This window comes from Atractosteus spatula, chromosome 28 (genome assembly GCF_055471065.1).
Source record: "Atractosteus spatula isolate fAtrSpa1 chromosome 28, fAtrSpa1.hap1, whole genome shotgun sequence".
Classification (NCBI taxonomy): domain Eukaryota; kingdom Metazoa; phylum Chordata; class Actinopteri; order Semionotiformes; family Lepisosteidae; genus Atractosteus; species Atractosteus spatula.
In genome coordinates this window covers 6,619,665-6,634,071 of record NC_142733.1, presented here as the reverse complement: position 1 = coordinate 6,634,071, position 14,407 = coordinate 6,619,665, and the positions used below count along the sequence as shown (strand labels likewise).

General features: G+C 42.6%; 1 protein-coding gene and 1 non-coding gene across 2 annotated transcripts; both read right to left on the bottom strand.

The window, feature by feature from the left end:
- Positions 1 to 864: 864 nt before the first annotated feature.
- Positions 865 to 14,092, bottom strand: LOC148813877 (ras-related protein Rab-8A). Its single transcript, XM_088907858.1, has 8 exons — positions 13,936 to 14,092; positions 9,485 to 9,545; positions 8,280 to 8,340; positions 7,442 to 7,519; positions 6,633 to 6,722; positions 6,394 to 6,459; positions 6,067 to 6,117; positions 865 to 5,450 (listed from the first exon to the last, which is right to left on the bottom strand). Exons 1-8 carry the CDS (start codon positions 14,057 to 14,059, stop codon positions 5,358 to 5,360), a joined length of 624 nt encoding a protein of 207 aa, XP_088763984.1. The 5' UTR covers positions 14,060 to 14,092; the 3' UTR covers positions 865 to 5,357.
- Positions 10,836 to 11,023, bottom strand: LOC148813878 (U2 spliceosomal RNA). The gene has a single exon (XR_016086190.1). It is a non-coding gene; the product is annotated as a U2 spliceosomal RNA (small nuclear RNA).
- Positions 14,093 to 14,407: the final 315 nt, after the last annotated feature.

The window sequence follows — 14,407 nt, the reverse complement described above, 5'->3', positions numbered from 1 at the left end:
GGCTTCACCTTAACGCGGCTCAAGACCTGTATCCGGCTCAATGCTTCCTTTTAAACACCGGGCCCATCAGTGGGAAGCGTGTATGAAGAGGAAGCTTCCCGCATTTTACTTCCTAAATCTCGTCAAACTTCTGTCTCCCGGACGTTTGCCTTGTGAAACGTAAGCAGGCCGTGTCAGGAAATGGAGGAAAACCTGCTTCACCCTCAATCTGCTCGTCTGCGTTACTATAGGTTCCCGTCCTTTCGGGAGCCTAAATACATTAGTCAAGCAGGACATGACCCAAGCGTGGGCCTCAGACACAGTAGTGATAGTCAAACGTGGCGAAACAGTGTCACAGGTATTTAAGTTACAAGGTCGCTGTGATTAGTCACTGGGAGCGGTTTTTTTGTTGTTTGGTTTACCTACTGCGTGTCTCATCCTGTATTGATTTCCCTCTCACGCTCCAGGTATCAGAAAAAAATAGTGGATCTAGGAACGTACCTGATTGAAAATTAAGTGTCATGATGTTAGTTTAACGCATATCGGTTTGTCAATAGGCTTCAGCGCACTGGGTATCGTTAATCCGATTTCTCCCGTGTATCCTATACGAACCACCTTGAATTAAGCCCTTTTGTCTTCCATTTAGAAACAATTCACGCAGAGAGAAAAAGCAGGCATCCATGAAGAACTGCATGGGACAAATAAAAAATAACTACAAAACTGTGTTTAGGAAGTCAGTTCAAGATCTCCTGTACAGGCTGGCATCTATACAATGTCAAAGTTTTGAGAGTAAGGTAAGCAGTACAAATCCCCAAAACAGTGGCTGTGAAACTCAAGTTTCAGGATGGCGTACTGGCACTAAAAACAGAACTCCAGAACCACACCTTGTTTTAAAAGAATCTCATTTTAATAAATCAGCAAAAGTACACGTATCTACAAAGCTGTAGATAAATTCAATAAGATTTTAGAAAGTACAGTACAATCAAAGTAGATTTCTTTTTGTTTTGCAGATATTGTTATTTACAAATCCTTCCAAAACGCAGTAAAATTTCCTCCCCACTTGCTCGACGATCAGCAAGGATGTTGGAATCCGAACGCGGGTTGCGACCAGAGTAATGCCAATGATATATTTAACGAAAACAAAAACGGTCACTTCCGAAAATGAAAAGGTTTAAGAAATTTGAAACAAACGCAAACTTCTCAGTTCCAAGGTTTCATGGAGGTGGACTGTCAAAAACTAGACCCTCTTTGTACCAGAACATCTACAAATCCCATAGAGGAAATAAGTCCTAATTTGCTGACTGCCTCCCTCTGGGTTTTTGATAGTTTGATTTCCATTTCAGGGCCTAAAATGCAAGCAACAGACATTTTCAAGGACTGTAAAACCTTGAATGGGTGGTTGGCTCACAGCAAGGATTCTCATTAAGGTTGGCTTTCCAGTATATTCTCCTGCAGCCTAATATTGTAATCTGATCCCTGATTTTTTTAACGGATTACATTGCACTGAGAAGACCTTCTGCTTCATTGAGAACGAGAATTAAAATGAGTTCTCTCTTTTGTACAACCTTGTCTTAAAATCAAGAAAATGCACAACAACAAAAAAACTGCCAATGAATTAAGCAGAGGAATTGAGAAACAAAAGGTGCACAAGGTGAAGGAATGTTTTTGATAATGGCAGACTCCATACTTCCTAAATAACAAATCATTTCTAAGCTTGTTTTTTTTTTTACACACAGGCTGAGGTCTTCTGTGATTAAGTTACATGACGCATAGCTCAAAAGAAGAATGGAAATCAAGTATCTGAGGTGGTTTAAGACAGCAACATGGTTTTCCACAGGGTTGATGAGGAGTTCCCCACAGGCCAGGCCAAGCACAGGGTTATTTTTACATTTGGAAAGCCAGCCATACACCAGCAAAAAGAGAGATCCTCTCCCCTTCTCACTTTTTAAACGGAGGTGAAGGCAAACTGGATTTCATGGGGAGAGTTACAGACATGCCACAACGCACTCCTCCAATCTCTCTCTTTTCCGCAGCAGCAATGTTTTCGAATAAAAACTGCGACAAGAGGCCACTTTAATATTCGTGACCGTCACGAGAAAAACACAACGGGCACTTCACCTTCCAAATGACTTGCAACCTTAAAGCATTCTAGGAACTAGAAGCATAGCGGGCTCGATTGATTACCAATCTGAATTTCCTTTCTCCTACTACAGGCTCGCAGCTAATAAAGACTTTCTCTTCTCTGAAATCCCCTCCTCTCAAAACGAAAACTTTGTGGTCCTTAGTTCATCTTCCAAGAAAGCAGAATTCACAACATAACACCAGCACATAAATGATATCCAAGACAGAAAAGAAAACAGGGTATATAGGGGGTATTTTTCTGTCCAATTCCACATTAAAAGTCCCTGCACTGCCACCTTGAGTGTGGAAGAGGTATGCCATTAACCACATCTCGTCACTCCAGCAAGCAATTGCAATATACTCCTATCTGCACTTTTCCACAAATCCCCTCTACTGGGAGAGAACGCCCACCCATCCAGAGACACACAGTGCCCACATACTGCAGAAGGTCACATCGCCATCAAAGCGTGGAGGAAACATTTGTGTGTACTTTCAAGACGGGAACTAGGCTCCAACACTGACTGGGTCAGTCCGTCCGGATGACTCTGAACATTTGCTTTACCTTTTTTTTTTAAAAAATGGCTCCGTACTGTTCTGTTGCAAAACGACGTTTTGCCAGGTTTGCAGAATTCGCGGATCCAAATCAAATAAAGTAGGGATCAAAATCGGACAGGCCTCTTGTACAAGTTTCTTTACATATAGTGCCCTTCGAAAAAACAAGGAAACATCCTTTGGGGAAACCATACCGAAAGTAAATGTATCTACGATAACGGTCACAGAAAACTGGTATATTTTTTTTTAAGCCATGGAAGAAAACAATATGCGACTATGAAATACTGCATTTAGAACTCTGTCCTTGGAAGAAAAAAAAAACTTTCTTTTCTAGATTCTTCAGCAACAGCTGGCCCTTGTGACAGCTTCAATACACATCGTGCTTCGTGTAGAAACCCCTACCAGTCTAACACAGGAGCCCAGAGAGGTCAGTACAGCAACACTTAAGACTGTTTTCCAAAAACAATTACCAGGAATCAAGACGCTAAGTAACACTTAGTCCTGTTACAACATTCAAAGCAAAAAAATGGGGTTATGTCTGAAACAGCACTCTTTTCTTAAAATATAATTTTTTATTGACTTTTTTAAAAAAAAAAGCAGACTTTGGCTTTCTCCCTTGCAGGAATGATTTTGTTCTACCAAAGTGATCCTCATTTACAGCATGGTTTCCAGCATTTCATAAAAGTTTGGGAGGTGCCATAAGACAGATCTCTGCTACTGTGGGTGAAAGCCAGGAAGCTGAAACGAGGGCAAGCACGTCACGAATAATGACACAGGCAGAAAAATCACGGTGCCACAGAAATCTGAGAAGAACCAGCTACTGTCAGGAACCAGCTGATCAAATATTGGAGATTGCGATTCCCGGGGATACTGGCTGATTTCAATATATTTAGATCAAAACCCAAAGTGAAACCTTCTCCAATTCAGCGCTTTCAAAACAAATACTTGGCTTTAAAAAAAAAAGAAGCATAAGGAGTGCAAGTACAGATAAAGTGGACAAGGGAAGAAACACAGATGCACACCTGAAAAGCCAAGGAAAAGTTGTTTTCTTTTGCTAACGGTTGTAAGAAAGTGGTCTGCAAAACAAGCACTGACCTGACTTGTGGAATGCAGATTAAGGTTCTGCACTCATATTGATGATAAAAACACTTTAACTCCATGCATCTACATTGATTTCCGTGTTCCCACACTGCTTTTTGGTCAAGACTCTTTGGGGCTCTGTTGCCTGTTGGAGGCCTATGGTGTGATCCTGCAGTACGCTCAACTTTATACATGGTAAGGCAAAAAAAAAACACTTTGATCACATGTAATAAATTAAACAGCGTCCTACAAGGAAAGCAATATGAAGCAACCCAAGAATCCGAATAGCAGTGGTGAGTGGTAAAAGCTACAATAACCGAAGGAAAGAAAAAAAGATGGAAAGATTGTATTAAGTTTCATTATCAAAAAACGCAATTTCAGTCTCCACTATGGAATAATTAAGACCTGGCAGGCAATAAAAAAATCCTTCAATAACTCAACTTCAGTGAACACATGGAATGTAAACTTGATTTCCAAAAAAAGAGACTTAAGTTTCAAGTCAGTGGGCATAAAATTCTTTTTTAAGAAGGTGATAGAAGTGTGGTGAAATGACCCTTGAAAACACCATTTTAAATGACAAAATGTGATGTAGGCGATTGACGTTTGATAAACAAAACGTTTTACGACTAAAGATTGTCGAGGAATGTATACAACGAACCCTGCTTTGCTCCAGGCTTTTGAGCCAAGAGCTCCTGTGCCAACTTGCGATTAAAAAAGCAGCACTCAGTGATAACTACACATCATCAAAAACAACTTCTGCAAACACCTCTGGTGAAGGTACGGCAGAGAAAATCCCAGCCCCAAGGTCTAAACCGGTTTGGAGGCCACGAGCTATTACGTTGGGGCATAGAATCGTCTTTAAAAAAAATTGGTACCTTGCAAAAAAAAAATCTTGAATGAGTAAAATGGCCTGACACTTCCAATCGTGAAAAAGAGAATGGCAACTTTACACATTACAATGTTCACCAGCATTGGTTCATTCAAAATGTAAGAACTCATTATGGAAAAAAAACATCTGGTAAGCCACTCTATTCTTAAAGCAGATTAGCTGGGTTAGTTCGATCTTTGCTGGCCATTTCTAAAAAATTACAATGGTCTAATATGATGGAATCATCTCATCCAGTGTGGCTCAGAGATATTTTCTCTCCATCTCTAATCATATGCAACTCTGCTCCAGACCTCAGTGAACTTTGGTGGAGGTGTAAATGCTAAGGGGCAAAAGATCACGAACGCAGGATGCTAAAACAGAAACGTGCAAAAAAAGAAGAACTCTGGTGTTGAGGAATGCTGGGAAACCAATCAACAGGAGGCCATCACACCCGGCCTGAGGCAGTTGACAGAATTCGTATCTGCTTTAGATCAGCCCCCCAGCCCCCACCATGGCTGGAGAGGAAAATAAAAAGCAAAAACCCATCAGGTCAGGAAACGAAGAAGAGGGTCTTGTGCGGCCTTCCGCTATGCAGCAGGGTAGGACAGGTGCGGGGGGTGGGGGTGGGGGGGGGCGAGCCCACGGAGAAAAGGAGACAGCAATAGAGCCAGAGGGGGAGAGAGAGCGCGCTCTGAGCAAAAAAAGCACAGTCCAGTTCGGTCCGGCCACCAGGGGGCGGACAGTAAGGCCACGGTCCTCACAGCAGGTCACATCGGAAGAAACTGCTTTTCTTCTGTTGATCCGAGGTGATCTTCACTCCCTGGTTGCTGCCTTGGGGGCTGTTCCCCTCCTGAAATGGACGGAACCACACGGTCAAAACCCCTCCTCTCTCCACAGAGCTCCTGGCACAATTCACCACGGCGCGAGACAGGAAACGGGACTGTCATCTCAAAAGCACCGTATCTGCACTCAGAGGCAGACTTCACTTTCAGTGGAATCAACTGGTTTTTCTTCAGTTAAGAGAAAGCATTTTGCTTTGAAAAAACAAAGGCATCTCCTCGGAGTAGCTTTGGTTTCTATGCTTTATTCGCCTTTTACAAACTTCTAGAACTCGGGAATAAAACTACAAATTCCTATATCACTTTCAGAATTTTCTTTTGTGTCTTGTCTGCATTTACTGTGTATTTATAGGACATATTTTGCCTTTTACTTCATTAACTGTAAACACCCTTGACACAGGCACCACCTAAACTTAGGCGGCCTCAAGTGTTTACCAATTAAACATGACTGACTGTCCCTGCCTTTCTTGATCTCAGCCACCTGCTTTGTCCCTTTTATTGGCTGCCACAGGTTCCCCGAGGGTTCTGAGATGCAGCATTTTAAAAAATGTCAACTGGAAATGCCATTTATATTCCAGCTGAAGTGGAAAAACAGTTAGAAAAAAAGATGGGTCTGGATGCTCTTACCAATTTCTTGTCCATTTTTGCTTTGATATCTCTGGCAAGTGTTAAAAACGCCTAAAAGAAATAAACATTGTGCTGTCAACCACAGTAATACATCAGTGACACCTGAATTTTTCCCTTCACTAGGGAGTGCAGTAAATTAGTGCAGTAAAAGTTGGCATAACTGTCATTATTAACAGTAAAAAAGCATTTGAATCCAATCTGAAACAGCGTGAACTTCAAACGTGTTAACATTTGACCTTAATGTTCTTACCATTCCCAAAACTCTACTGTTTAACAGTCAAGACATTTAATCAAGAAATGACTTAGAAACCAGTCAGCTTCACTCACATTTTCCACATTGATGTTGGCCTTTGCACTGGTCTCCATGAACTTTATCCCATACTCCAACGCCAACTGATAAAAGAGGAAGGCAGAATTAACTAAAGCAAAACACATTTCTTTTCAATGTTTATTCCATTAAGCCAAGAAAATAAATCTGAATTCTGCTCATCACTTCAAGCTAATCTTTTGCATGCCCTGCAGTTGCTGGGAGCTACAGACAGTCGGAGCCATCATCTCGTCTTTACCTTCTCTCCTCGTTCTTTAGAGACCTGCCGTTTCTCGTTAACATCGCACTTGTTTCCCAGAACCATCTTCTCCACATCCGCTGACGCATGCTGTATCAATTAAAAGGAATCACTACGGTGAATACATTTTTTGGGGGGAATGCACAAGATCAAAATACCTCTTGCCACTTCACTGGTTCATGATTCCAAAATATTAACCTTTTATTCATGATTATTTGGAACAGTGCAAGACTCAGCTGTTAGGGAACAACTCCCATACTCATTGGAGAAAGAGTGAGACACGTGGACATGCTCCTCCAACACACCCACCCTGCAAAGCCATTCACCTTTTTTTATATGTTGCTGGCTACAGAGCAACTGGCACTAACTGGTGGAGAAGGACTTTTCTCCCAAATGCTACCTTAAGCCTGCAGATCAACAAGTTACAGCTATGCCAACCTGACCTAAGCAGCACACAACCAGCCGTGTATCACTAAATAAAGGGACTTAAGAGAATCCCAGTTACAGTTGGCTAATGACACACCTGCCCTGAGCTCATACTAGTGACATCAGGGATATAGAGCTGAACCTGCACTCCAAGTGCCTTTACTGGTTGAACCATTCAGGAGCGTCTCTTACTGGTCTTTAATCACACACGTGGAAAGAAAAATCCAGACACATGGAACGACAAGCTTAAACAATACTGGGCAATTTCGCAAGTAAAAAAACAGCTCTGCACTGAAGCTCTAACTTGAGGACAGATCGAAAGAGACTACATTCTGAAACTGTAAATCACAGGTCAGAAAATGAAATCTCAAAAGTGAGCACACCTCTTCAATGTTCCGTATCCAGTTCTTGATGTTGTCAAATGATTTCTCATTGGTGATGTCATATACTAACATAATGCCCTGGAAGTACAGGAAAAACAGATAATGGATCATCTTTGAAATTACAGATCTAAATGACTGCAGTAAGGTCATAATCTGGAATTCAGTTTCAGGGTTCACAAATATTAAGAGCTATAAAAAGCATTCAATATTCACTTTGACAAAGGAAGAAAAAATAGTACAGATTTACAATTGCAATCTTCTACAAAACAAATGTGAATACCAATGTTTTCTCAGTAAGTCAGCAGTAAGCTTTTCACTCTCAGCAGTAAGCAATTCTCATACTCGAGATTAAATACTTAAGGTGACTAAACAGCAAAGCTCATTACAGTGATTGCATGACAGCGGTGCAATTTCTGAAAGCAATTAAAAACTGTGAAAATATTTTTTACACTTACATCGGTTCATAAAAAAGAAAAAATACATTCTAATACATCTTTAGAAAATAATTTAGCAAATACCCAGAAACGTCATGCATCACACTTTTGTTTAAAAAAAATCACTACAGGACGCATCACCCAGATATAAATCAGAGTTTATCTCTGAAAAATAGCTGAGCAAATGTGGTGTTAGAAGCACAGATGGAAGGGGAGCACAGGTGCACAAAACTACAGATTTACAGAGTATTTGGAGATCCAAGATGTACAAGGTAGCCAAACATACCCCAGGTATCTACAGTATACCTAACACGTCACAAAAGGCAGAAATGACTCGCACCTAAGATGAGACTTAGATCACTTGAAGGTGATCTAAGTCTTAAATGTTCTGCATCATTACTCACCATGGCTCCTCTGTAGTAAGCCGTTGTGATTGTTCGGAATCGCTCCTGCCCTGCTGTATCCCTGCAAAATAAACCATTTTCAAAACAAAATCAATTAACATAGTTATGTGCCTGGGGTGTTTGTCGCACACAATAGCTGACGCAATGATATCAGGGGCAATTAAGGAAACCTTCAAATTCAAAAAGGTACACTTTATTTCTTCTTGACAACAGCCTACAATGGGTTTCGACATAACTAAAGCACGCCTTCCTTAGTCCGGTTTCATCAAGAAACGTCTAATGAAGGTTAGCACCCAATTGTTAATCCATTCAAAGAGTGTCAGTGCTCCCCCCGACTTCCAACACGCCTGTTCGAAGTTGCGGGACACCCTCTTTCAGCTGAGCTTGAGCCGGACACTTTAGCAGATGTACATAACTTCTCCGTGCTACGTCTGCCTGCGACAAAGCTCACTGTAAATGTAAAACGTCTCCTCCTGTTTTCATACCAAGAGGACAACTCATGACAGTGCCAGATGCTAGTCAGGTCAGGACAGCTGCACAGAAACAGCATTAAATTAAAAACGGATGACTGGGTTCCTACTGTGGTCTGTCAACAAGAGGCTGAACAACAAACCTTGGTTCAAATGCACTTGTAAACAGTGATCAAACAGCAAGGTGACTAGTCAGCAAGGTCACTAGTTTGTGACCTTCTCAGCCTCTGAAAAGTCATGCCCCCCTCCCCCCCAAAGTGGTTGAAAAGATTGGAAATTGAATTTTACTGAGTATTGCAAAGGGGAGTGATGGTCTCACCTTCATGAATAGAGGTGAATGCAATCTTAAAAGCGACTGAACAGTTTTGGTTTATGCATTTTCAACCACAGCTAGTGAACAGTAAATATAAGGACCTCGCATGACTGCACACACCAGCTAAAGGCAAGGTGCGAAACTCTCTTTAGAAGATTCTATTCCATTTCATAGTTTATGCAATTTTGACATTGTGATATGTCACTAAGCACTTGTGGTTGCACTCTCTTGAATGTGTTTAAACACATCACAGAACAATTAAACCACTTATCTGCACATCACCTCTGAACCTGGGCTTAATGGTATTCTTTTAATATAAACTCACATACACCTTTAATTGCAGTTCATTCCTATTGAGAGAGACTCATCAGTGGATGAATTCTGAAGGCTATGTGTCAATGTGGAACATACACAAAACTTACCATATCTGTAGCTTAATCTTCTTTCCATCTAGTTCTATTGTTCTAATTTTGAAGTCAATACCTAGAAGACAGTGAGAAAATGGAAAAGCTTAATCTTCTGGCAGGGGATCACAGTAAGCAAACAGCAACACAAGACAAAGATAGCATCCTGGAATAAGAAAGAAAACAACAGTCCTGAAATGAGCATACTGGGAAAAACCCTCTGAGCAGGAAAGAGAGGAATGTGATCAGGGTTTTCTTGAGGTTTTTAAGTCAATCCTCCAGTATGGTCACGTTTTTTACTAAAACTGGTCTTGCCAACATTTTTCAACTTTCCCTCCTCTTTTGCAACAAAGAGCTGTCCTTGTCTCACCCACAGCTGCAGTCAGACCCATGCAGCTGTAGTTAATGCTGTTCATCTGTGTACCCCACACAGCTGCTCCTCCTGCAGCCTCACAAGCAACAGCGATCACTGTTATCGTCACTTGTTCACAGCAGTCGAACAAGGGGCTCATTTTAATGCCTTCCAGGCTAAAGGCTCTTAAACCACCACTTTGTAAAACTCTTATGAGCCCTGATCATTCCAAGCTTCTGCGCCCCCAGTCCCGTGAACTCATGGCTTGTATTCCTTTTACTCTTGTGCTGACTATGCAGAATGCCACCTGATCTCTGCTGCCTGCTGTCCCCAGCTGGGAATTAGACAATACGTCTTCTGCCATTAGGGAAAATAAAGATGACTCATTTCCAGCAGGCAGCACATTGTCGGAAACAGAGAGGTATACTTCATACCACAGGTCGCTCCAGGCTGACTAGAAATTTTGGCTAGAAATACATTCAAAACTGGTACATTCAGCCTGGGACACCCTCAATAAGACTTTCCACCTGTAGCGATCTTCACTGCACATGACCTGTAAGCCAAAACGAAGACTGATTGGCACAGAGCTCAGGAAAACAATTTCAAAGAATCCCTGCAAACATCTTGGCAATACACACATGTGCTTCAACAAAGGAAAACTCTGTGAAACGCCAAATGGGAAGTTTGAAATACGGAACGGGTTGAAATCAGAACTCAACCGCGGAGACGAAAACTAAAACAAGGACATCTGAGAAGGTTGCTCGTCATCCCTACTTCTCCTGAAAGAGGGTGGAATTTATATATCAGCTGCAGTATATGTAAAGAGTACTCAGTCCTCAAGCATAACATGCTCAAAACTGCTGCACGTGCAGAACTGGCTGAAGAGCTGATGCCCAGCAACACCGCTCTGAGAGGATGTTGCCCAGCAACACAACACAGGAACACAAAACTCTGCTGCAACCTCACTATACATTGCTCCACTCTTCCTTGATCTATTAATAGCCTAGTTGTTTCATCTGATTGTATACAATATCAGGAGTATAAAACCTGTTCTATGGGCTAAGAGGAAGAGGCATGCCCCTGATCCAGCTTCACATACCAAACATCCATTTAAGACGCAGCCCCCACATAGCTGGCCTATCAGATATCAAACTGATAAGGACAGAAACTACACCTGATCTGAGCCATAGGGTAAAAAGATTTATCCAGGGCTCAGAGCAAGTTAAAGCCCTCGTGGTGTCTACTCCACCTTTCTCAGTGTGGTCACCATACCAGGTGGTGAGCCTGTTCATGGTGTCATCTGTGTGGCCCCAGGGTGGGAACAAGGGATTCTGGGAGGTATTCTTAATACATGACATCATCATGGAAGAACACGTGCTTGGAACAACCATGCATTCCGTTTCAAAAGGTACTTTCAATGGTCAAAGACTGCGCTGTTGCCATATCTAATCTTAAGAAAGGCACGTTTCGGAACCGCCTGCCAGCAGGTGCGAGGTGATCGCTACGTAAAGCGATGAAAAATTGGAATAACCCTTCAAGGCGTTTATCAGCATGACCAAAAGAGAAACACCAATCTAATGCCCTTCATTTTTAGCCCTTCATTTGCTCCTCTATGGACAGCATGTTTACTCCATTGTACTTTTTGGACAGTCTGTATAAACCTTTGCACATTTTGCACATATTTTATTGTTTTTACAGTGACTATGATCAGCACATTTTGCACACACCTATGTATTTATTTATTTTTATTTATCTTGTTTGTCTTTTGTTTTATAACTATTCTGATGTCTGTTTTGCTTGTCTTGGGCTGGACTGCTGTAACACATCAATTTCCCTACGGGATTAATACAGTATTATCTATCTATCTAATGTACAAGTTTCCTCTGGGAATGGCACCTATTGTCTGAATGTGCTTGTATGAAAAACAAAACTCACAGGATTTAGGACTTGTATTCATAAACAGCATCACTGAATGCAAAAGGCAATCGTGGTGATCTCACCAGGACCATAAAGGAAGCACAGGCAGGCTAGACCTCATGTTCGATGTTGCTCAGGCCTTGATATAGGAAGGAAGTCCACATCGCAGTCACTCACACCTACAAATATACATCAGTTCTCAAAAATGGCTTGCAGGGATGACAGCAGATAATACCAAACCAAACTCGGTCATCATCAAGGTTTTCCGAAGAAAGCCTGCTCTAGTTTCCTCCTGTGCAGCAGTATCTAGGCCTCTTCTACTTAACCTTCTCCGGAAAGATGTTTTACTTTGGCCCTGGTTCCTTCCTGGACTGAGAGAAAGAGGACTTTGTTTCAATCTCGTACACAATCAGGTGAGCCTACCAGGCTCTGAATAAACCTGGGAAGATAAAAGCTGGGTGTGCCGAGGTCAGGAGGAGGATATCGCACCAGAGCCTTGTGTTGCTCTGTTGTGTTGCTGGGCAACATCCTCTCAGTCAGAGGGCTGTCGCTGAGCATCAGTCCCTTTGGCTAAATGAGAAACAAAAGTATAACAGAACTTTGGATGCAACAGCTTTTTAAGGAACTGACAAGCCTTCCTCAAATTAGAATACACACAAGCTGCCTCATCGTGCCAAGCCCAAGGGGACTCCACTGGCCTTCAACTAAGCACAACACATCTGAAGAGAACACCGTGTGGGAAGGAAAGTGTATCTAGATTGAAATAAAAAGAAAATTGCTGAGCGTATACAACAGCTCTAAACTCACTAGAGGCGCATGTAGTCCATTTTCTAATTGTTCAGAAGATCTCCCCCAGCACTCTGGGGGTAAAGACATGAGCCCTCTGCTCTTGGTCTTAAAAACACAGTCAGCAGGGAGGTAGAAATGAAATAACAGAGCCCCTCCCCCCCTTTTTAATCCATCTCCAGTGTACTCCAGCACACCAAAAAAGAAACTGGTTAAATATAGAATCACCACATTTTCTGAACTTGTAGAAAAAGTAGCGGCGCGTTCAACGTTGCTTGTTTTTCAGAGATGCAACAATTAAGAACATAAAAAAGGTTCCAAACAAAAGGTTCCCTTTAGACAGTCAGCAGCTAATTCATCCAAGCATCTCATCCAGCTGTTCCTTGAAAGCAGCCAGGCGATTGGCTTCAACCACATAGTGTGCTCCACACTCCCACAACCCTTTTGGTAAAGGTGTGCCTCTTGTTCTTGTTTTCAAACGAACTGCCACGTTGATTCCACTCGTATCCTGCGTTTCGAGTTTCACTGTTCATTCTGAAGAAACTGACTGTCAGTGGCCTTGGGGGGTTTTGAATACGTGTATGAGGTTCCTTCGGAGTCTTCTCCGTTCGACACTCACAAGATTCTCATCTCATTTTTAGGAAGCTATAAAAACAGCGAAGTGAGCTCGGGGGGGGGGGGGTGATGCTATTTCAACTCTCCTACATGCATTTAGTTTGTAACAGCTCCACGGCAGCCAGACGAGAACCCAGATACTGTACATGTCGTATCACAGACGTCCAGGCAGAAAGTACTTGACAAAGCCCGGAGGCGAGATAAGAATTAACCCCCCAAAGAAGTTGCGTTTCCGCAGCCTGCAGTCTGCCGGCCCGCCACCGGGCGATAAAAAATGAAACCGGATAGACACTTCACAACACTTCCTATAAAGTTATCTCCAGCAAGTTTTTAGAGCACTAACGTTTAGTTTAAAAAACAAACTAACTGCGGGGTCTTACACAAACGAGCATGTGTTAAAACACTGCGCGAGAAACGCGTCCCAATTTAGCCGAGGAAACTGCATAAATACATATTATAGTTCACAGCCTAAATACCACGGAGCCACCGCATAAGGAAATACCAAGACCTTTGTGCTCCATCATAACACGTATATCTACAAAACTATAACTGAACCAAGACCCTGCTGCTCACTACCTTACAATCAAGTGTCGCGTTATAACGCACAGCGTGCAAGGGCACGCAGTGCAACTTTTAGGATTTTTTTCTTTCATTTCATGCCCGACATGAGGTGTATTCTGCGGACTGCTATAGCTACAGGACTGATTGCACTGGGGTTGTCTCAGCGCAGTAAGATACAGCCAACCCCCCCCTTTCCAATTAACCCGACCAGAAGAGCTCACCGCAAACGCCGACCTACCTATAGTGGAGATAAACGTTGAGTTAAAGGCATCCTCTGAAAATCTGAACAAAACGCAGGTCTTCCCAACTCCCGAATCCCCGATTAACAGTAGTTTAAACAAGTAATCGTAAGTCTTCGCCATATTACTCGCGATTGCGGAAATCCCGCCCGGCACTCTGCGGGAGCTGCGTAAACGCCAATCCGGACAACCGCGGCCCCTGATTGACTGGGTGGCACGTCACTCACAGGGAAGCCCCTCCCCGTCGTCGTGGCTCCGGAAGTCGGGGTTAGGCTGACGTCAATCAAGCCTAAGGGGAATTCTGATTGTGCAGCCGGGCTCCGGCTACGCCCACCCCCAGCTCCTTGAAGGAAAGTTAGGAGTGCAGGTTTTGAGGATGTGCTGTGGTACTGGGTTAGTATAGATCAAAGTGTTTCCACGGTCTATGGCTGGGGGAGGCTATTATGATGAAGACCCATTTCAAAATGCATC

Coding starts and splice junctions, on each gene's coding strand:
- LOC148813877 (XM_088907858.1), bottom strand. CDS start 14,059: ATGGCGAAGACTTACGATTACTTGTTTAAACTACTGTTAATCGGGGAT. Junction 9,546..13,935: donor AACGTTTATCTCCACTATAG/GTAGGTCGGCGT, acceptor ACTGTCTTCTAG/GTATTGACTTCAAAATTAGA. Junction 6,460..6,632: donor CTAAAGAACGAGGAGAGAAG/GTAAAGACGAGA, acceptor CTCTTTTATCAG/TTGGCGTTGGAGTATGGGAT.